The 16071-nt window shown below is 49.9% G+C and overlaps 1 protein-coding gene across 1 annotated transcript in view; it reads left to right on the top strand.

Annotated features, from left to right (window-relative positions):
* The first annotated feature begins 526 nt into the window (after nucleotides 1-526).
* The window catches only part of CD276 (CD276 molecule), a 58052-nt gene continuing 42507 nt past the window's right edge, over nucleotides 527-16071 (top strand). The window contains exons 1-2 of the mRNA XM_075006544.1: nucleotides 527-628; nucleotides 6942-7122. Coding sequence (XP_074862645.1) covers nucleotides 7118-7122 — 5 coding nt within the window. The 5' untranslated portion in view covers nucleotides 527-628; nucleotides 6942-7117. The remainder of the gene's footprint in view (nucleotides 629-6941; nucleotides 7123-16071) is intronic.

Raw genomic sequence — 16071 nt, 5'->3', positions numbered from 1 at the left:
AGGCGGGGCCGAGCGCCCCGGGGGCGGGGCTGCAGCGCTCACCCCCTCCCATCCTCCCGCGCGAGGCGGGGCCGAGCGCCCCGGGGGCGGGGCTGCAGCGCTCGCCCCCTCCCATCCTCCCGCGCGAGGCGGGGCCGGGCGCCCCGGGGGCGGGGCTGCAGCGCTCGCCCCCTCCCATCCTCCCGCGCGAGGCCGGGCCGGGCGCCCCGGGGGCGGGGCTGCAGCGCTCTCCCCCCTCCCATCCTCCCGCGCGAGGCGGGGCCGGGCGCCCCGGGGGCGGGGCTGCAGCGCTCTCCCCCTCCCATCCTCCCGCGCGAGGCGGGGCCGGGCGCCCCGGGGGCGGGGCTGCAGCGCTCTCCCCCCTCCCATCCTCCCGCGCGAGGCCGGGCGGGGGCGGGGGCGGGGGCGGGGCCTGTTGTGGGCTGGGAGCGACGAGCCGTCCCGCGGCGCCTCAGGGACTGGCCGCTGTGTGGGCGCACGGGCTGTGGTGGGCAGAGACCCGCTCCGCCGGCTGCGTCGTGGGGCGGGGCTTAGCGAGGGGTCCCAGTAGCGGGGCGCGCCAGCGCTGACCCGTCTGTTCAGTCGGGGGGAAATGGCCCATGGGCAGGAGTGACGGTGGAGGAAACAGGTCAGATCGGGGGGGCGGCTCATTGTCAGATGCTAATTGGGGTGTGTGGGGCCCATTGTCAGATGCTAATGGGGGGGCAGCCCATTGTCAGATGCTAATGGGGGGGTGTGGGGCCCATTGTCAGATGCTAATGGGGGGGTGTGGGGCCCATTGTCAGATGCTAATGGGGGGGGCAGCCCATTGTCAGATGCTAATGGGGGGGGCAGCCCATTGTCAGATGCTAATGTGGCGGTGTGGGGCCCATTGTCAGATGCTAATGTGGGGGTGTGGGGCCCATTGTCAGATGCTAATGGGGGGGGCAGCCCATTGTCAGATGCTAATGTGGCGGTGTGGGGCCCATTGTCGTATACTAATGTGGCGGTGTGGGGCCCATTGTCAGATGCTAATGTGGCGGTGTGGGGCCAGCCACTCCCAGTCTCTGCTCAGCCCTTGGTTGCGGGAGCCGAGTGTGCAGCTGAATTGCACCTCAGAGATTTCTCTCTCCATTTTATTTCTGAAATGTTTTTGCTGTAGGACTGTTCCTTTTAAATCTGTTACTGAGTGTGCAGGGAGAGGGACGTGCTCTCCCGCGGGCTTCGGTACCTTACCGCTCCTGGTGTCTGATTTGTGTCCATTTATTCTTTTACGGAGAGACTGTCCAGTCCGGCCAGTGTAAATTGCAGCGGGGCATTGCTGGCAAGGGATGGCATGTATTGTATTAGTAGGTGTGCAGGTAAAGGAGCCCCTGATGGTGTGGTTGATGTTAGGTCCTGTGATGGTATCACTGGTGTAGATGTGAGCAGAGTTGGCAGCGAGGTTTGTTGCAGGGATTGGTTCCAGGTTTAGAGTTACTGTGTTGTGGTCTATGGTTGCTGGTGAGGATTTGTTTAAGGTTGGCAGGCTGTCAGTAGCCGAGGACAGGTCTGTGAGAGTGAAGGATCATTGTCCAGGATGGGTTGCAGATCGCTGATGATGTGCTGGAGAGGCCTTAGGTGGGGGCTGTATATGATGGTCGGTGGTGTTCTCTTGTTTTCATTGTGAGGCCTGTCTTGTAGCAGGTGGCTTCTGGATACCCGTCTGGCTCTGTCAATCCGTTTCTTCGCTTCCTTAGGTGGGTATTGCAGTTTGAGGAAAGCTTGGTAAAGGTCTTGCAGATGTTTGTCTCCTAACAGATCGGAGCAAATATGGTTGTACCTTAGTGCCTGGCTGTATACAATGGATTGTGTAGTGTGCCCTGGATGGAAGCTGGAGACGTGTAGATAAGCATAGTGGTCTGTGGGTTTTCGGCATAGGGTGGTATTTATGTGACCATCGCTTATCTGCACAGTAGTGTCCAGAAAGTGGATCTCTTGTGTGGACTGGTCCAGTCTAAGGTTGATGGTGAGGTGGAAACTGTTGAAATCACAGTGGAACTCTTCAAGATCCTCTTTCCCACGGGTCCAGATGATGAAGATGTCATCATTTTATGAGCCGGGGGGCCACGGACCCACAGAAAAATCCGGCAGGGCCACACACAAGGGAGACCCCAAAAACAAACAAGCCCGCATTGACCTGCTCCTCTTCCACTGAGTGGCAGGAAAAAGACAACTCCCCTCCAGCCCCACACATGGGGAGAGGTACTGAGGCTTGGTGCTTACTGCTTCCCTGGGCTGGAATGACTTTTCTCAGGACCCGGAGCTAGTAGATTCTGTGGGGTCCCCTAGGTCCCCTTAGGTACTGGGGTGGGATCAAAAGTGAGGGGCTGAGTGTGTGGGAGAAGGCTGCCCAGGAGTGGGCTGGGAGTAGGGATGTGGGGTCTGGGCAGGAGGTAGGGCTCAGGAGTGGTTGGGAGGCGGGAGGTCTGGTAGGGAAGGAGGGTGCAGAAGCTGGCTGGGGATGTGGTATCTGGGAAGGAGGGGGCAGGGTGAGTTCTTGGAAGAGATACAGGAGGTAGGAGGGCCTGTTCTCACTGGCACCAGCTCCACAGGGTGCCAAAGGTGCACCCCTTTTCCACCTCCAACGCTCCATGCTGCCAAAGCAGCTACTGGTGATTGCTGCTTTAGCCAGCTCTGCTAGCATTACGCCAGCCACAAACTTCCCCTGCCCTGTCTGGGGTATTCTCAGCCAGCCAGTCAGTAACAGGCGTAGTCTGGCTCCTTTGCATCATATCATTGGGATAAGGAAACCCGATGGGACATGGGACTCTGGCCCAAATCTTTCCAAGAATATCTCACTACTCAGCTAAAGACAATTAGACTCTACTCCAAGGAGTGTGACAAGAAGTCACTGACAATCATGTAATGCAGCCATTGGTAACATAAAGCCCCGTATGGGTAACACACATCAGTGGGACTTAAGCGTGTGTTTGGGCTTAACCATGTGTAGTTTGTGAAATCACGGCTTAGATCTCTCCATGCTACTAAAGCTGACCTATGTCATATATTTCAGTTTTGGTGTTTCCTGTATTTAAATAATTTCACGGTGTAACTCTGTGGCTCATTGAACTCTCAATCCATGTAGTTTGTAATGCTGCCACTCGCGTCTCTGTCACCATGCAAGAAACGTCCTTTGTTCTTTTTTTGTTGTGCTATTGAACATTTCTGACAGTAAACATTTAAAATGAAGGCTAGAGGGCGGCAGAGGAAGGCACACAGCAAGGTCCCATGTGAGAATTTTCTTCTTTTTGTTCTTCTGGCACCAGTCACTGTGGCAGTAGGGATTATGTGTCTAGGAGGTATAGATCCTTTGTTCCCTTGATTGCCCTTGATCAGCCTCAGGATCAGGCTTCCTCTGTGTGGCTGATGAAGGGAAAGACTGACCTAGGTTAGCAGGCTTTAAAAAGCCAGAGGCAGAGTGATACGGGGCTGCAGACATGAGTTTTAAGGGGGAGTGTGACAGAGGGGTTCCACTATGAGTAGGAAGACCTGCACTGCTCCTGTCTCCTCCACCTGCACCTGTAGTCAGACAGACCTCCTGACCAGGGATGCCTCTACCCAAGCCCTGGTGTGGTTTTGCAGGGACTGTGACTTGCAATTCCCACTTACTGAAGTTCAGGCTGGGGGGACCCTCCCATGTGGAAAGTGTGTTCTGGTGGAATCTCTCAGGAAGCAGGTGGGAGACCTACCAGAGGTGGTGGCTAGGCTAAGGAGTATATGAATCCATGAGCAAGTCCTGGGCAGTATTCATGTGGAGAGAGCTGAGGCTAAGGTAGCTGTCCTACCACAAGAGTGCTGACACACCATTGGTGGGGGAGGAGATGCCTCAGGGGGTACACTGGCAGCTGGTCACTTCTGGCACCAGGCAGTGCTCCACCCCTGCTCCCAGCCCTCCCACTGTTGTCCTTGGAAATGGTTAAGCCATTCTGGGTACAGGAGATAAGGAATCACCCTCTACAGCAGAAGCAGAGAAGGCTTGTTCCCCCAAGGCTGGGAGGTCTGCTGCCCCCACTACGAGGAGGAAACGTAGGGTAGTGGTGATCAAAGACTCTCTTCTGAGGGGGATAGAGGCACCCACCTGTCAACCTGACATGTCCTCTTGGGAGGTATGCTGCCTGCCAGGAGGTCATATCCGAGACATTATAGAGGCATTGCTGAGGATTATCTGGCCTGCTGACTACTACCCCATGCTGCTAGTCTATTTGGGCATGAATGATACTGCAATGTGTAATCTTGAGCAGATCGAGCATGTCTACAGGGCTCTGGGAGTACGGGTGAAAGAGTCGGGAGCGCAGGTGGTGGTCTCCTCAATCTTTCCTATCCAGGGTAGGGGCGCAGCAGAGGCAGGTGCATCCTGGAGGCGAATGCCTGGCGGCAAGGATGGTGTCACCGGGAGCACTTTGGCTTCCTCGTTCACAGGATGCTATTTCTAGAAGGACTGCTAAGCAGGAATGGGGTTCACCCTTCGAGGAATGGGAAGACCGTATTAGGATCCAGACTGGCTAACCTAGTGAGAAGGACTTTTAAACTAGGTTTGACAGGGACATGTGACCAAAGCCCACAGGCAAGTAAAAAACATGGAGACCTGGGAGTTGCGCTGGAAATGGGAGGAAACATGGACAATAACAGCAAAGAAATAAGAGGAACTAGGCAGAACTGGGGGGCAAACGCAAATCAACATCTTAGATGTCTATATACAAATACAAGAAGTATGGATAACGAGCAGGAAGGACTTGAAGTCCTAATAAGTAGATACAACTATGACATGATTGGTATAAGAGAGACTTGGTGGGATAATATACACGACTGGAATATTGGTGTAGAAGGGTACAGCTTACTCAAGAAGGATAGGCAGGGTCAACAGGGAGGAGGTGTTGCCTTGTATATTAAAAATGTGCACACCTGGACTCGGAGATGGATGCAGGAGACAGGCGCACTGAGAGTCTCTGTGTTAGGTTAAAAGGATGCTGTCATGCTAGGGGGTCTACCCAGGTAGAAGAGGTGGCTGAGGCTCTCTCTAAGCAACTAACAAGATCATCCTAAGTGCAGATTTGGGTGGTGATGGGGCACTTCAACTCTCCAGACATATGTTGGGAAACTAATATAGTGAGGCACAGACTATACAGAAAATTCTTGGACTGCATTGACGACAATTATTTTATTTTAGAAGGTGGAAAAAGCTACTCGGGGGGGGAAGCAGTTCTAGATTTGATGTTAACAAATAAAGAGGAACTGACTGAGAATTTCAAAGCAGAAGGCAGCTTGGGAGAAAGTGACCATGAAATCACTGAGTTTGTGATTCTAACAAATGGGAAAGGGAGAACAGCAAAATTGAGACAATGGATTTCGGAAAGGCAGATTTTGATAAACTCAGAGAGCTAGTAGGTACAAATCCCATGGGAAGCAAGACAAAGGAAACACAACTGAAGAGAGTTGGCAGTTTTTCAAAGTGACATTATTAAGGGCCGAAAATCAAGCTATACCCCCGTGTAGGAAGGATAGAAAGTATGGTAAAAAACCACCTTGGCTTAGCCAGGAGATCTTGCACGATGTCAAAATCAAAAAAGAGTCATATAAAAAGTGGAAATTAGGAGAAATGACAAAGGATGGATATAAGCAAACAATGCATGTCTGCAGGGGCAAGATTAGAAAGGCCAAGGCAGAGAATGAGCTCAAAGTAGCTAGAAACATAAAGGGTAACAAGAAGACATTCTGTAAATATATTGGAAGCAAAAGGAAGACCAAGGATAGAGTAGGTCCACTACTCAGTGAGGAGGGAGAAACAATATTAGGAAATTTGGAAATGGCAGAGGTGCTTAATGACTTCTTTGTTGGTCTTCACCAAGAAGTCTGGTGTAGAAATGCCTGACATGGTGAATGCTAGTGGGAAGGGGGTATGTTCAGAGGATAAAATAACAAAGAACAAGTTAAAAATTACTTTGAAAAAGTAGGTGTCTTCTAGTCACCAGGGGCTAATGAAATGCATCCTAGAATACTCAAGGCGCTAATAAAGAAGGTATCAGAACCCTTAGCTGGCATATTTGAAAAGTCCCAGAAATCAGGAGAGATTCCAGAAGACTAGAAAAGGGCAAATATAGCACCCATCTATAAAAGGGGGAAAAAAAACAACTGAGGAAACAATGGACCAGTAATTTTAATATCTGTGCTGGGAAATATAATGGATCAAGTAAATAAGGAATTCCTCTGCAAGCATCTGGAATAAAATAAGGTGATAGGTAACAGCCAGCATGCATTTGTGAAGAACAAATCATGCCAGACCATTCTGATAGCTTTCTTTGACAGCATAACAAGCCTTGTAGACAAAGGAGAGGTGGTGGATGTGGTATACCTAGAATTTAGTAAAGCATTTGATATGGTCTCACATGATCTTCTTACCCATAAACTAGGCAAATAACTTACATGGGTCTACTATAAGGTGAGTGCATAACTGGCTGGATAACTGTTCTCAGAGAGTAGCTATTAATGGTTCGCAGTCATGCTGGAAGGGCATAACAAGTGGGATTCTGCAGGGGTCTGTTTTGGGACTGGTTCTATTCCATATCTTCATCAACAATTTAGATCTTGGCATAGGGAGTATGCTTATTAAGTTTGCAGATGATACCAAGTTGTGAGGGGTTGCAACTGCTTTGGAGGATAGGGCCATAATTCAAAATGACCTGGACAAACTGGAGAAATGGTCTGAGGCAAACAGGATGAAGCTTAATAAGGACAAATGCAAAGTGCTCCACTTAGGAAGGAACAATCAGCTTCATACATACAAAATGGGAAGTGACTGTCTAGGAAGAAGTACTGCAGAAAGGGATTTAGGGCTCATAGTGGACCACAAGCTAAATATGAGTCAACAGTGTGACGCTGTTGCAAAAAAAGCAAACATGACTGATTCTGGGATTCATTAACAGGAGTGTTGTGAGCAAGACACAAGAAGTCATTCTTCCGCTCTACTCGGCTCTCATTAGGCCTCAGTTGGAGCATTGTGAAGAATTCCGGGCACCACATTTCACAAAAGATGTGGAGAAATTGGAAAAAGTCCGGAGAAGAGAAACAAGAATGATTAAAGGTCTAGAGAACATGAGGTATGAGGTAAGACTGAAAGAACTGGGCTTGTGTAGTTTGGAAAAGAGAAGACTGAGAGGGGACGTGGTAGCCATTTTCGACTACCTAAAAAAGGATTACAAGGAAGAGGGAGAAAAATTATTCTACTTGGCCTTTGAGGACAGGACAAGGAGCAATGGGCTTAAACTGCAGCAACGGAGGTTTAGATTAGATATTAGGAAAAACTTCCTAACTGTCAGGGTGGTTAAACACTGGAATAAGTTACCTAGGGAGGATGTGGAATCTCCATCACTGGAGATATTTAAGAGCATGTTAGACAGGCACCTGTCAGGGATGGTCTAGAACATGGTTTCCCAAACTGGGGGAACATGCCCCCTTGGTGGGGGGGTGAAGAAATTCCAGGGGATACCTGAGGTGACTCAGCCCCCACCTCGTTCCCCCCACCCCAGGAAAGAGCTGGCTCTTGCTTCCTGCTCTCAGCCCCTGCCGTTTCACGTGGGTGATTCCATGCAGCTGTTATAAAGCAGGCAGCCAGTGAATACCCACGTGGAGCTAGCTGGCTCCTGCACCGATGAGTGATTGTGGGCTGGGGTGAGAGGATGGGGAGGAGGATGGGGTTAGATGGGGAACTGGGGGGTCCTGGCTCAGGGGAGGGGGTTAGATGGGGGGCTGAGTGTGCCTGGTTGTGGGGAGGGGGTTAAATGGCGGCTTGGACAAGCTGGCCCCCAGCAGTGTGGTGGCTTGGGCCGTCTGGCCCCTGGCAGCGCGGGGGCATGGGCAGGCTGGTGCCCAGGAGCTTAGGGGCTCAGGCCTGCTGGCCCTTTCAGCAGGACCTATCACCATCCCTGACATTTTTTTTAATCTGTTTGCCCTGGGTCCCTAAATAAGGACCCCCCAGGGACTGCGCTCACAAACCCTGGGTTTAGCAGGCCAATGCTTTAACCATGAGTCTGAGCAGGCACAGATCATGGCATTGAAGGAGATGCAGAGGAGCATGGCACACTCATTGACCTGCTTGATCTTCTTGTTACTTTTCGTCGGCAACTTGAGGGTCTCCAGCTCATACAGGTAATGCTGTTGTGCCATGCTGTCCTTGACAGTTAGGTCAGTGCACATGCTCAGATGTTCCACTTTTCTGGACAGATCACAAAGCATGTTCTGCAGCTCTGTCTTGGTTGTCTGGCACACAGATTCTTCATCACCCAGCTTGTCCAATTCCACCAGCACCTTCATGGCTTTGGCCTTGAATTTGTCATGGAATGCAAACTGCAGCTCACTACATGGATGGAAACCTGAAGTGACTTGCTTGTTTATCCGGATTTTATGTTCCCCCTGCAAACAACCCAATGCTTGAAAGAGGTCATGACATTCCCAAATAAGTGCATCATAGCCAGATTCAATGTGCTCTTGTGATGACAGCATGGTTTTTTACCCTACCGAGTTTCTCACAAGCAGCCAGGCCTAAAACTACTGTCACCCTCTTTGGCACTACAATGAAAAGGAGCTTGTACAGCTGGTGTTTTCACAGTTGATGCTTGCAAGGCATTTCAGCCTCACTGATGTATGCAGGCTCCTACACAGGGGAGGTGGGAAGGATGCAAATACACACCCACACTCCAATGTCTAGTTTCTCTCCCTTCCTCCCAGCTGCAGGGGGAGCATGCAGGGCCTAATGGGGGAACCCAAGGCACCCTGGGAACTGTAATTCCTTGGCCAGCTCCCTGCCTGGACTGCTGGCCCTGGAGCAGGGAAAGGACTACATTTCCCAGCATGTCCTTGACTACTAACAACAGGAAAGGCAGGGGGATGAGGGAATGTTGTTTTTCACTTACGATATTACAGCAAGATTCCAAAAGGTAATTTCTATAAAACTTTACCACTGTATAAATTTTTAGTATGTTATAACAAAAGCGTTTTGCCAATCTCTGTTTCCACTCAGATTTTTCATTAGTTTCGCTTATACACACTCAGTGCTTGGCTATTTGGAACTCCGTTATACTTAAAAAATTATTGTGGTTCACATTTACAATTATTCTGTCCGTCATGATGAAAGGTCACATTGAGTAGCCCCAAAAAGAACCTGGGAGGAAGGGGAAAAGAGGCTCCTGTTTGGGAGAAAAGAACACGTTAGAAATGGAATTAACAGGAGATGGGTTTCTGGGTGGGTTGTCAGAAATCGACAGTAGGTGGCACTCACAGATTAGCTTCGTGCTCAGTGTAGCCCCAAAGTCAGGGAACAGCAGAGACAGATCCGTCAGGTGCTGCAGGACTGATTGCTGGAGCTGAGCACCGCGCTGTGAATATCCCTGGGGCTGTGCACCTCATATAGCCCCCTGCCTGTGTTGGCGAAGTGTCCTCAGAATTTGGAATTGGATTTCCTCCTGTTACCAGCCAGGGCTTCACCCCACCCACAGAATCGCGAGGTGTTGGGGTTGATCCTGCTTTAGGCAGGGGCTGGACTAGATGACCTCCGGAGGTCCCTTCCAGCCCCAGCATTCCATGACTCTGTGATCAGGGGGGGGCCGCGCTGTCTGCAGAGAGATTCTGAGCCTGTGCGCTCGCTGTCTGCCCCCTGCTGCTCTCCCCATGCCCTTTGCTCCCTGGCTTTATCTGACCTGTGCTGCTGAACCCTCCTGAAGTGCAGTTCCACAGCCGCTTTGGTGGTGGAGGAGGAGTTGATTCACAGACCAGCCCTGCCCCAAACTTGCCTCCTTCCCACACTCAGCACTCGTCCCAGGGTACTTGCATGGTCTGAGAAATGGGCAGTAATGTCACACAGGTGAGCATCCCCATTCATGGCCATACTGGGCAGAGGGGACTAGGTGGATCCTGACTGTCGTCCCAGCTGGTGCCAGGCCAGGCCAGGCCAGGCCAGGTAGCATTGGTGCTGAAGGCAGCCTGTGCATGCCGCTGCAGAAGTGCTCCGTCTTGGCTGACACAGCTCTGCAGCGGGAGGCAGACTGGTGATGAGAAGTCAATGGAAATGGCCGTATTGTGGCTTTTCAGTGATTGTAGTAACTTCACTGCCACCCTCCAGCTGTGCAGCATGCGGTCCTGTGCCAGCCCAGCAGGGACATTTGACTAAACACCATTGATTGCTATTAAACGAAGACAGTCAGGCCAGGCTCATTCCAAGGTTGGCAGAGGGATGCGGCAGCCAGGAGTTTAGTGCAGAGTTTACTCGCCACTGGGCTGTGGTGAAACCACACAGCCTAGCCTATCGTGGCTAAAGTGCAGATCCTTCGCAATGGTGGGACATGTGCAGTACAAAGAAGATGCCATCACAAATGGTTCCACATACAGGGAAGGACTTTGATTATCAGCTCCCTGTGTTCAGACCAGAGAAAAGACCCTCCAGAGTGAAAGCAAAATAGGCATGTGGGGGCAAGTGGGCCCTTCAGTGCCCATTTGTTGCCACTTGCAGGTACCTTACAGGAAGTGAGATTCAGAGCCATTGAATGTGGGGCTCTCAGCCCAGTCCCCAGACCCTCCCTGGGGAGATGGAACGAGATCATATCAAAGATGAGGCAGCCAGCTCCCCAGTTCAGTCCCCAGTGAGCTGCTCCTTTCTGGCCAACGAGCAGCAGAGGGGCCAATGAGCAGCATGATCGTGGCATCTGGGAAAATTATTCTTAAGCCTAAGCCTGAGCAGGTGGAAGGGACAGACCAGCAACTACAACAGCACCTTTTAAGTGTCTGACACAGCTGGGAAGGGGCATTAACAGCCCTGAGAACAGGATAGCTCCCTGGGGAGGAGGAGGAGGGGAAGGGAGGCACATGAGACTGGCCAGTGAGCATGAAGGCAGAAGGGATGGGGAGCAGGTCAGTTCACCTGGTGAGGAGGTCACTGAAGTTTCCTGATGTTCATAGGATGCTGTCACAGACTCATAGAATTACAGAATCCTAGGGCTGGAAGGGACCTCAGGAGGTCATCGAGTCCAGGCCTCTGCCTAAAGCAGGATCAACCCCCACTAAATCATCCCAGCCAGGATTTGTCAAGCCAGGACTTGAAATCCTCTAGGGCTGGAGATTCCACCACCTCTCTCAGTAACGCTCTGGACCCTCTCCCTACCCTCCAATGTATTTGCCTCTCCCTCTAGGTTAGTGTCATCTGCAAATTTGCTGAGGGTGCAATCCATCCCCTCATCCAGGCCGTTAATAAAGAAGTTGAACAATAGTGGCCCTAAAACCAATCCTTGGGGCAACCCTCTTAAAACTGACAGCCAACCAGACACTGAGCCATTGATCGCTACCTGTTGGGCCCAACCATCTAGCCAGCTTTCTGTCCATCTTACAGTCCATGTATCCAATCCACACTTCCTTAATGCATGGGCAAGAATATTGTGGGAGACAGTACCAAAATGTTACTAAAGTCAAGCTATTTAACATCCATTGACTTCCCCATGTTCACAGAGCCAGTTACCTCATCACAGAAGCTAATCAGCTTGGTCAGGCATGACTTGCCCTTGGTGAATCCATGATGACTACTCTTAGTCACTTTCCCCTCTTCCAAGTGCTTCAAAATAGATTCCTTAAGGATCCACTCCATGATTTTTCCCAGGACAGAGATGAGGCCGACCCGTCTATAGTTCCTTGAACTGTCCTCCTTTCCCTTTTTAAAGATGGGCACTACATTTGCCTTTTCCCAGTCATCCAGCACCTGTCCTGATCATCACAAGTTTTCAAAGATTATAGTCAAAGGCTCTGCAAAGACATCTGCCAATTCCCTCAGTATCCCTGGATGCATTAAATCCAGACCCGTGAATCTGGGTGCATCTAGCTTTTCTAAATAGCTCTTAACATGTTTTTCCCCTACCAAAGGCTGTCCACCTCTTTCCCACACTACATTGCCTGGTGCCGTAGTCTGTGAAGACTGAGGCAAAAAAAGCACCAAGTACTTCAGCCTTTCCCATATTATCTGTCACCAGGTTACCTCCCTCATCCAATCACGGCCCCACGCCCTCCCTGATAACCCTCCTATTGTTAACTTGCCTGTAGAAACCCTTCTTGTTGCCCTTCACATTCCTTGCCAGCTGCAATTCCAATTGTGCTTTTGCTTTCTTGATTACTCCCTAGCATTCTCCAGCCATATATTTATGCTCCGCCTTAGTCATCTGTCCAAATTTCCACTTCTTATATACAGCCCTTTTGAGTTTAAGCTCACCAAGGATTTCCCTGTTAAGCCAAGCTGGTTGCCTACCATATTTGCTTTTCTTACTGCACATCAGGATGGTTTGTTCTGGGACCTTCAATAAGGCTTCTTTGAAAAACTGCCAGTTCTCCTAAACTCCTTTCCCCTTCATATTAGCTTCTCAGAGGATCCTGCCTTCAGTTATCTCAGGGAGTCAAAGTCTGCTCTTCTGAAATCAAGGGTCTGTACGTTACTGCTCCCCTTCCTTCCTTTTGTCAAAATTCTGAAATCTACCATCTCAGGATCAGCCCAGGTTGCCACTCACTTCTATTTCTCCTACTAGTTCTTCTCTGTTTGTGAGCAGCAGGTCAAGCTGTGCATGGCCCCTGTTTGGTTCCTTCAGCACTTGTACCAGGAAGTTATCCCCAACATTCTCCAAAAACTTCCTGGATTGTCTGTGTGCTGCTGTATTGGTCTCCCAACAAAATGTCTCGGTGATTAAAGTTTCCCATGAGGACCAGGACATGTGATCTGGAAACATCTATTAGTTGTCTGAAGAAATCATCTACCACATCTTTGGTTTACCTGTCTTCTCATTGGAGTTTTAAAATATTTTATCAAGTCATTTTATGTATCATATTAAGCCCTGGTATATAGAAATTTAGTATCCTTTCAATTTAGAATGTAGAAACTTTGTGTTGTCTGTTCACATGGGAATTTTGTATCTCTTTATATAGAATGTAGAAACTTTGTATGTAGTGTTTATACACAGAAATTTTATATTTTGTAGAATAGTTCCTACGAGTAGGTAAGGTGAAGAAAAACCTCTTTGTACCCTTTATTTTTGGATTGCTCAATTGATCGCTCAGTTAGTGAATGAGGTGTGAATGGATAAGGCATGGAAGACAGGCACCTCCAGGGCTGTGGCCACACTTGGCCAAAACTTCAAAATGGCCATGCAGATGGCCATTTCGAAGATTACTAATGAGGCGCTGAACTGAATATTCAGTGCCTCATTAGCATTAGGACGCTTCCGGCCGCGGTACTTTGAAAGCGCGTGGCTTGGCGTGGCTACACGGGAGTCCTTTTCTAAAGGACCCCGCTCCTTTTGAAATCCCCTTATTACCAATAGTTGCTTCCCCTAACTGCACTGGCCACGTGAGTTAGATCAGGGAAGGGAAGGGACTGGTGCTCCAGTGCTGACAAGACAAACCCAGGGTCCCTGTACAAGGGTTCATTGGGGTTACCATGGGTTACCATTGGGGCGTGTTGCAGGGTGTTACCATGAGTAACCTATGGTAACACCTGACTCTTCCAACAAGCCCCAATCGTAACCCACAGTAACCTCTAATGAGCCCTACTGGTAATGTGCAGTAACCTTCAACAAATCCCGCTGATAACCCATGGTTACCCTGACAAGCCCTTCCAGTAGCCCACAGTACCCCCTGACTAGCTCTAAGCCTCAACAAGCTCCTGCTGCATGCAGGGGCTTGTTGGAGGAGTCAGGAGTTACAACCCCGATGAGCCCTCCTGGTAATCTACTATAAGCCCTAAGGAGCCCTAGTAACACCTGAGTCCTCCATCAAGCCCCGACAATAACCCCCAGTAACCCCGGAGAAGTCCTACCAGTAAACTGCAGTAACCCCCAACTAATGCTGCTGGTAACCCATGGTAACCACTGAATAGCCTTGCCTGTAACCCAGGGTTATTCTGACAGGCTCTGCCAGTAACCCATGGTAACCCCTGACTAGCTCTGCCAGTAACCCATGGTAACCCCTGACTCCTCCAACAATCCCTGCTAGTAACCTATGGTAACCCTTGACTCCTCCAACAATCCCATCAAGTCTCCGTTATTCCAATCACCTCAGACTCCTTTGTCTGTACCAGGGCCTCAAATTCTTCCTGTTTGTTTCCCAGGCTTCTTGCATTTGTGTACAAACACCTTAGATACGTAGCTGATTGGCCAACCTTTGCCTTTTGAATCAGGGTCCTTCTTTATTGTTCCTTCCTCCTTCTCCACTTACCTCAGGGCTTATGTCACTGTCCCCCAACAAACTTAGTTTAAAGCCCCCCTCACTAGGTTTTCAAGCCTGCCTGCAAAGATGCTCTTTCTTGTTTGTTAGGTGGATCCCATCGCTTTCTACCAGTCCTTGCTCCTGAAACAGAATCCCCTGGTCAAAGAAACCAAACCCATCTCTCCGACACCACCTGCACAATCACACTCACACATACACATGCTCACACACAAGCACAATGCTGCGGCTGGAAGCATCCCAATGCTAATGAGGCGCTGAATATTCAATTCAGCGCCTCATTAGTAATCTTAGAAATATCCATTTGCATGGCCATTTCAAAGTTTTGGCCACGTGTGGCCACAGCCCAGGTATTGTAAGGTTTGGAGAAGGGATAGAAGCTAGAAGATCCAAGATCAATGAGAAAGACAATGGAACCTGTGAAGTGGGCCCACTGAAAGAAGATAGGACATACAGATGCCTTGGGAGTCACCACGTGCCTGCTTTTGGAAGCACCAGCCAGAAGAAGGTGCTAAGTGCATATTCATAGGTGTGAGTGTGAGTGTAATATATCATATGCATATGATAAGTGTTGATTGCTAGATGCGTATTACGAATAAATGTGGCGTTTTGCCTTTTTCCCCTGAAAAGATCCCATGCAGTACTTTTCAGTACAACAGTCTATCTGATTTGGCGGTCTGTAGTAGACACCAATCACAACATCACCTCTGTTGCTTCTGCTTCTGAGCTTAACCCAAAGACTTTCAACTGGCTTTTCGCCCTCCTTATACTGAAGCTCTGAGCAAGCATACTGCTCTCTCACATACAGCGCCACTCCTCCTCCTCCTCTCCCTTGCCTGAACAGTTTATACCATTCCATGATTCAACAATCCCTACCCAGACCCCCTCCTTCAACAGGGAGGAGGGACGACAACATCCCTTGATCTTCCTTCCCAGAGCTACATAAGCCGCAGTGATCTGCTCAAGGTCGTTCTTTGCTGTGTCATTGGTTCCTACATGGAGAAGTAGGAAGGGGTAATAATCTGCAGATTTGACGATTTATGGCAGTCTCTCTGTCACATCCTGGATTCTAGCTCCTGATAAGCGGCAAACTTGCTGAGATTCCAGGTCTGGATGACAAATGGAGACTCCGTCCCTCTTAGGAGAGAGTCCCCGACCACCATCACCTGTCTTCTTCTTTTGGGGGTGGTGGTCGCAGAACAGCTATACCTAGGACTACGCATCCCAGGCCTTCCAGCCAGTGGGGTTGTCTTCTGATCCCTTCTCTGAGAGCTCTCTGCTGCAGCATTCTCCACCGAATCGGCCATGCAGAGAGCCTGACAGCAGTTGCTTACCTCCACTGGACTGGGAAGTACCTGAACTGCCTTTCTTCTCCTGGAGGTTACATGCTTCCGGTTTTCTTCCATGGTCTGTACTGCCCTCGCTGGTTGCTCAGCTACTGTGCCTGCAGGACTAAATGCTGCCTTCTGTTGAGGAACTCTTCACCTTCGCTGATGGACCGGACGGTTGCTATTTGCATCTCACGTCCTCTAACCTTCTCGTCCAAGATGGCGACCAGCTCACACGTGGTACATAGGAAATCCCTTCTGTCCTCTGGGAGGAGGAAAAACATGACACATGCTGTGCAGCTCACAGCAGCCGACTTGTCAGTAGACCTGTCACTGTCCGTTTTTCCCTTTCTTCAGAGAGTTCCTCAGATGATATCAGAGCTGCCTGGAAGGGCAGAAGAGAAACAAAACTATAAAAAAGAGACCAGATAATAATAATAATATGGGGCTCCTCACCCCGTGCTCTCCCAGGCAAACTCCCCTG

The sequence above is a fragment of the Carettochelys insculpta genome, chromosome 12 (assembly GCF_033958435.1).
Source record: "Carettochelys insculpta isolate YL-2023 chromosome 12, ASM3395843v1, whole genome shotgun sequence".
Taxonomy (NCBI): Eukaryota; Metazoa; Chordata; order Testudines; family Carettochelyidae; genus Carettochelys; species Carettochelys insculpta.
Note: the sequence above shows the minus strand (reverse complement) of the source record. Positions and strands in the feature narration are given on the sequence as shown.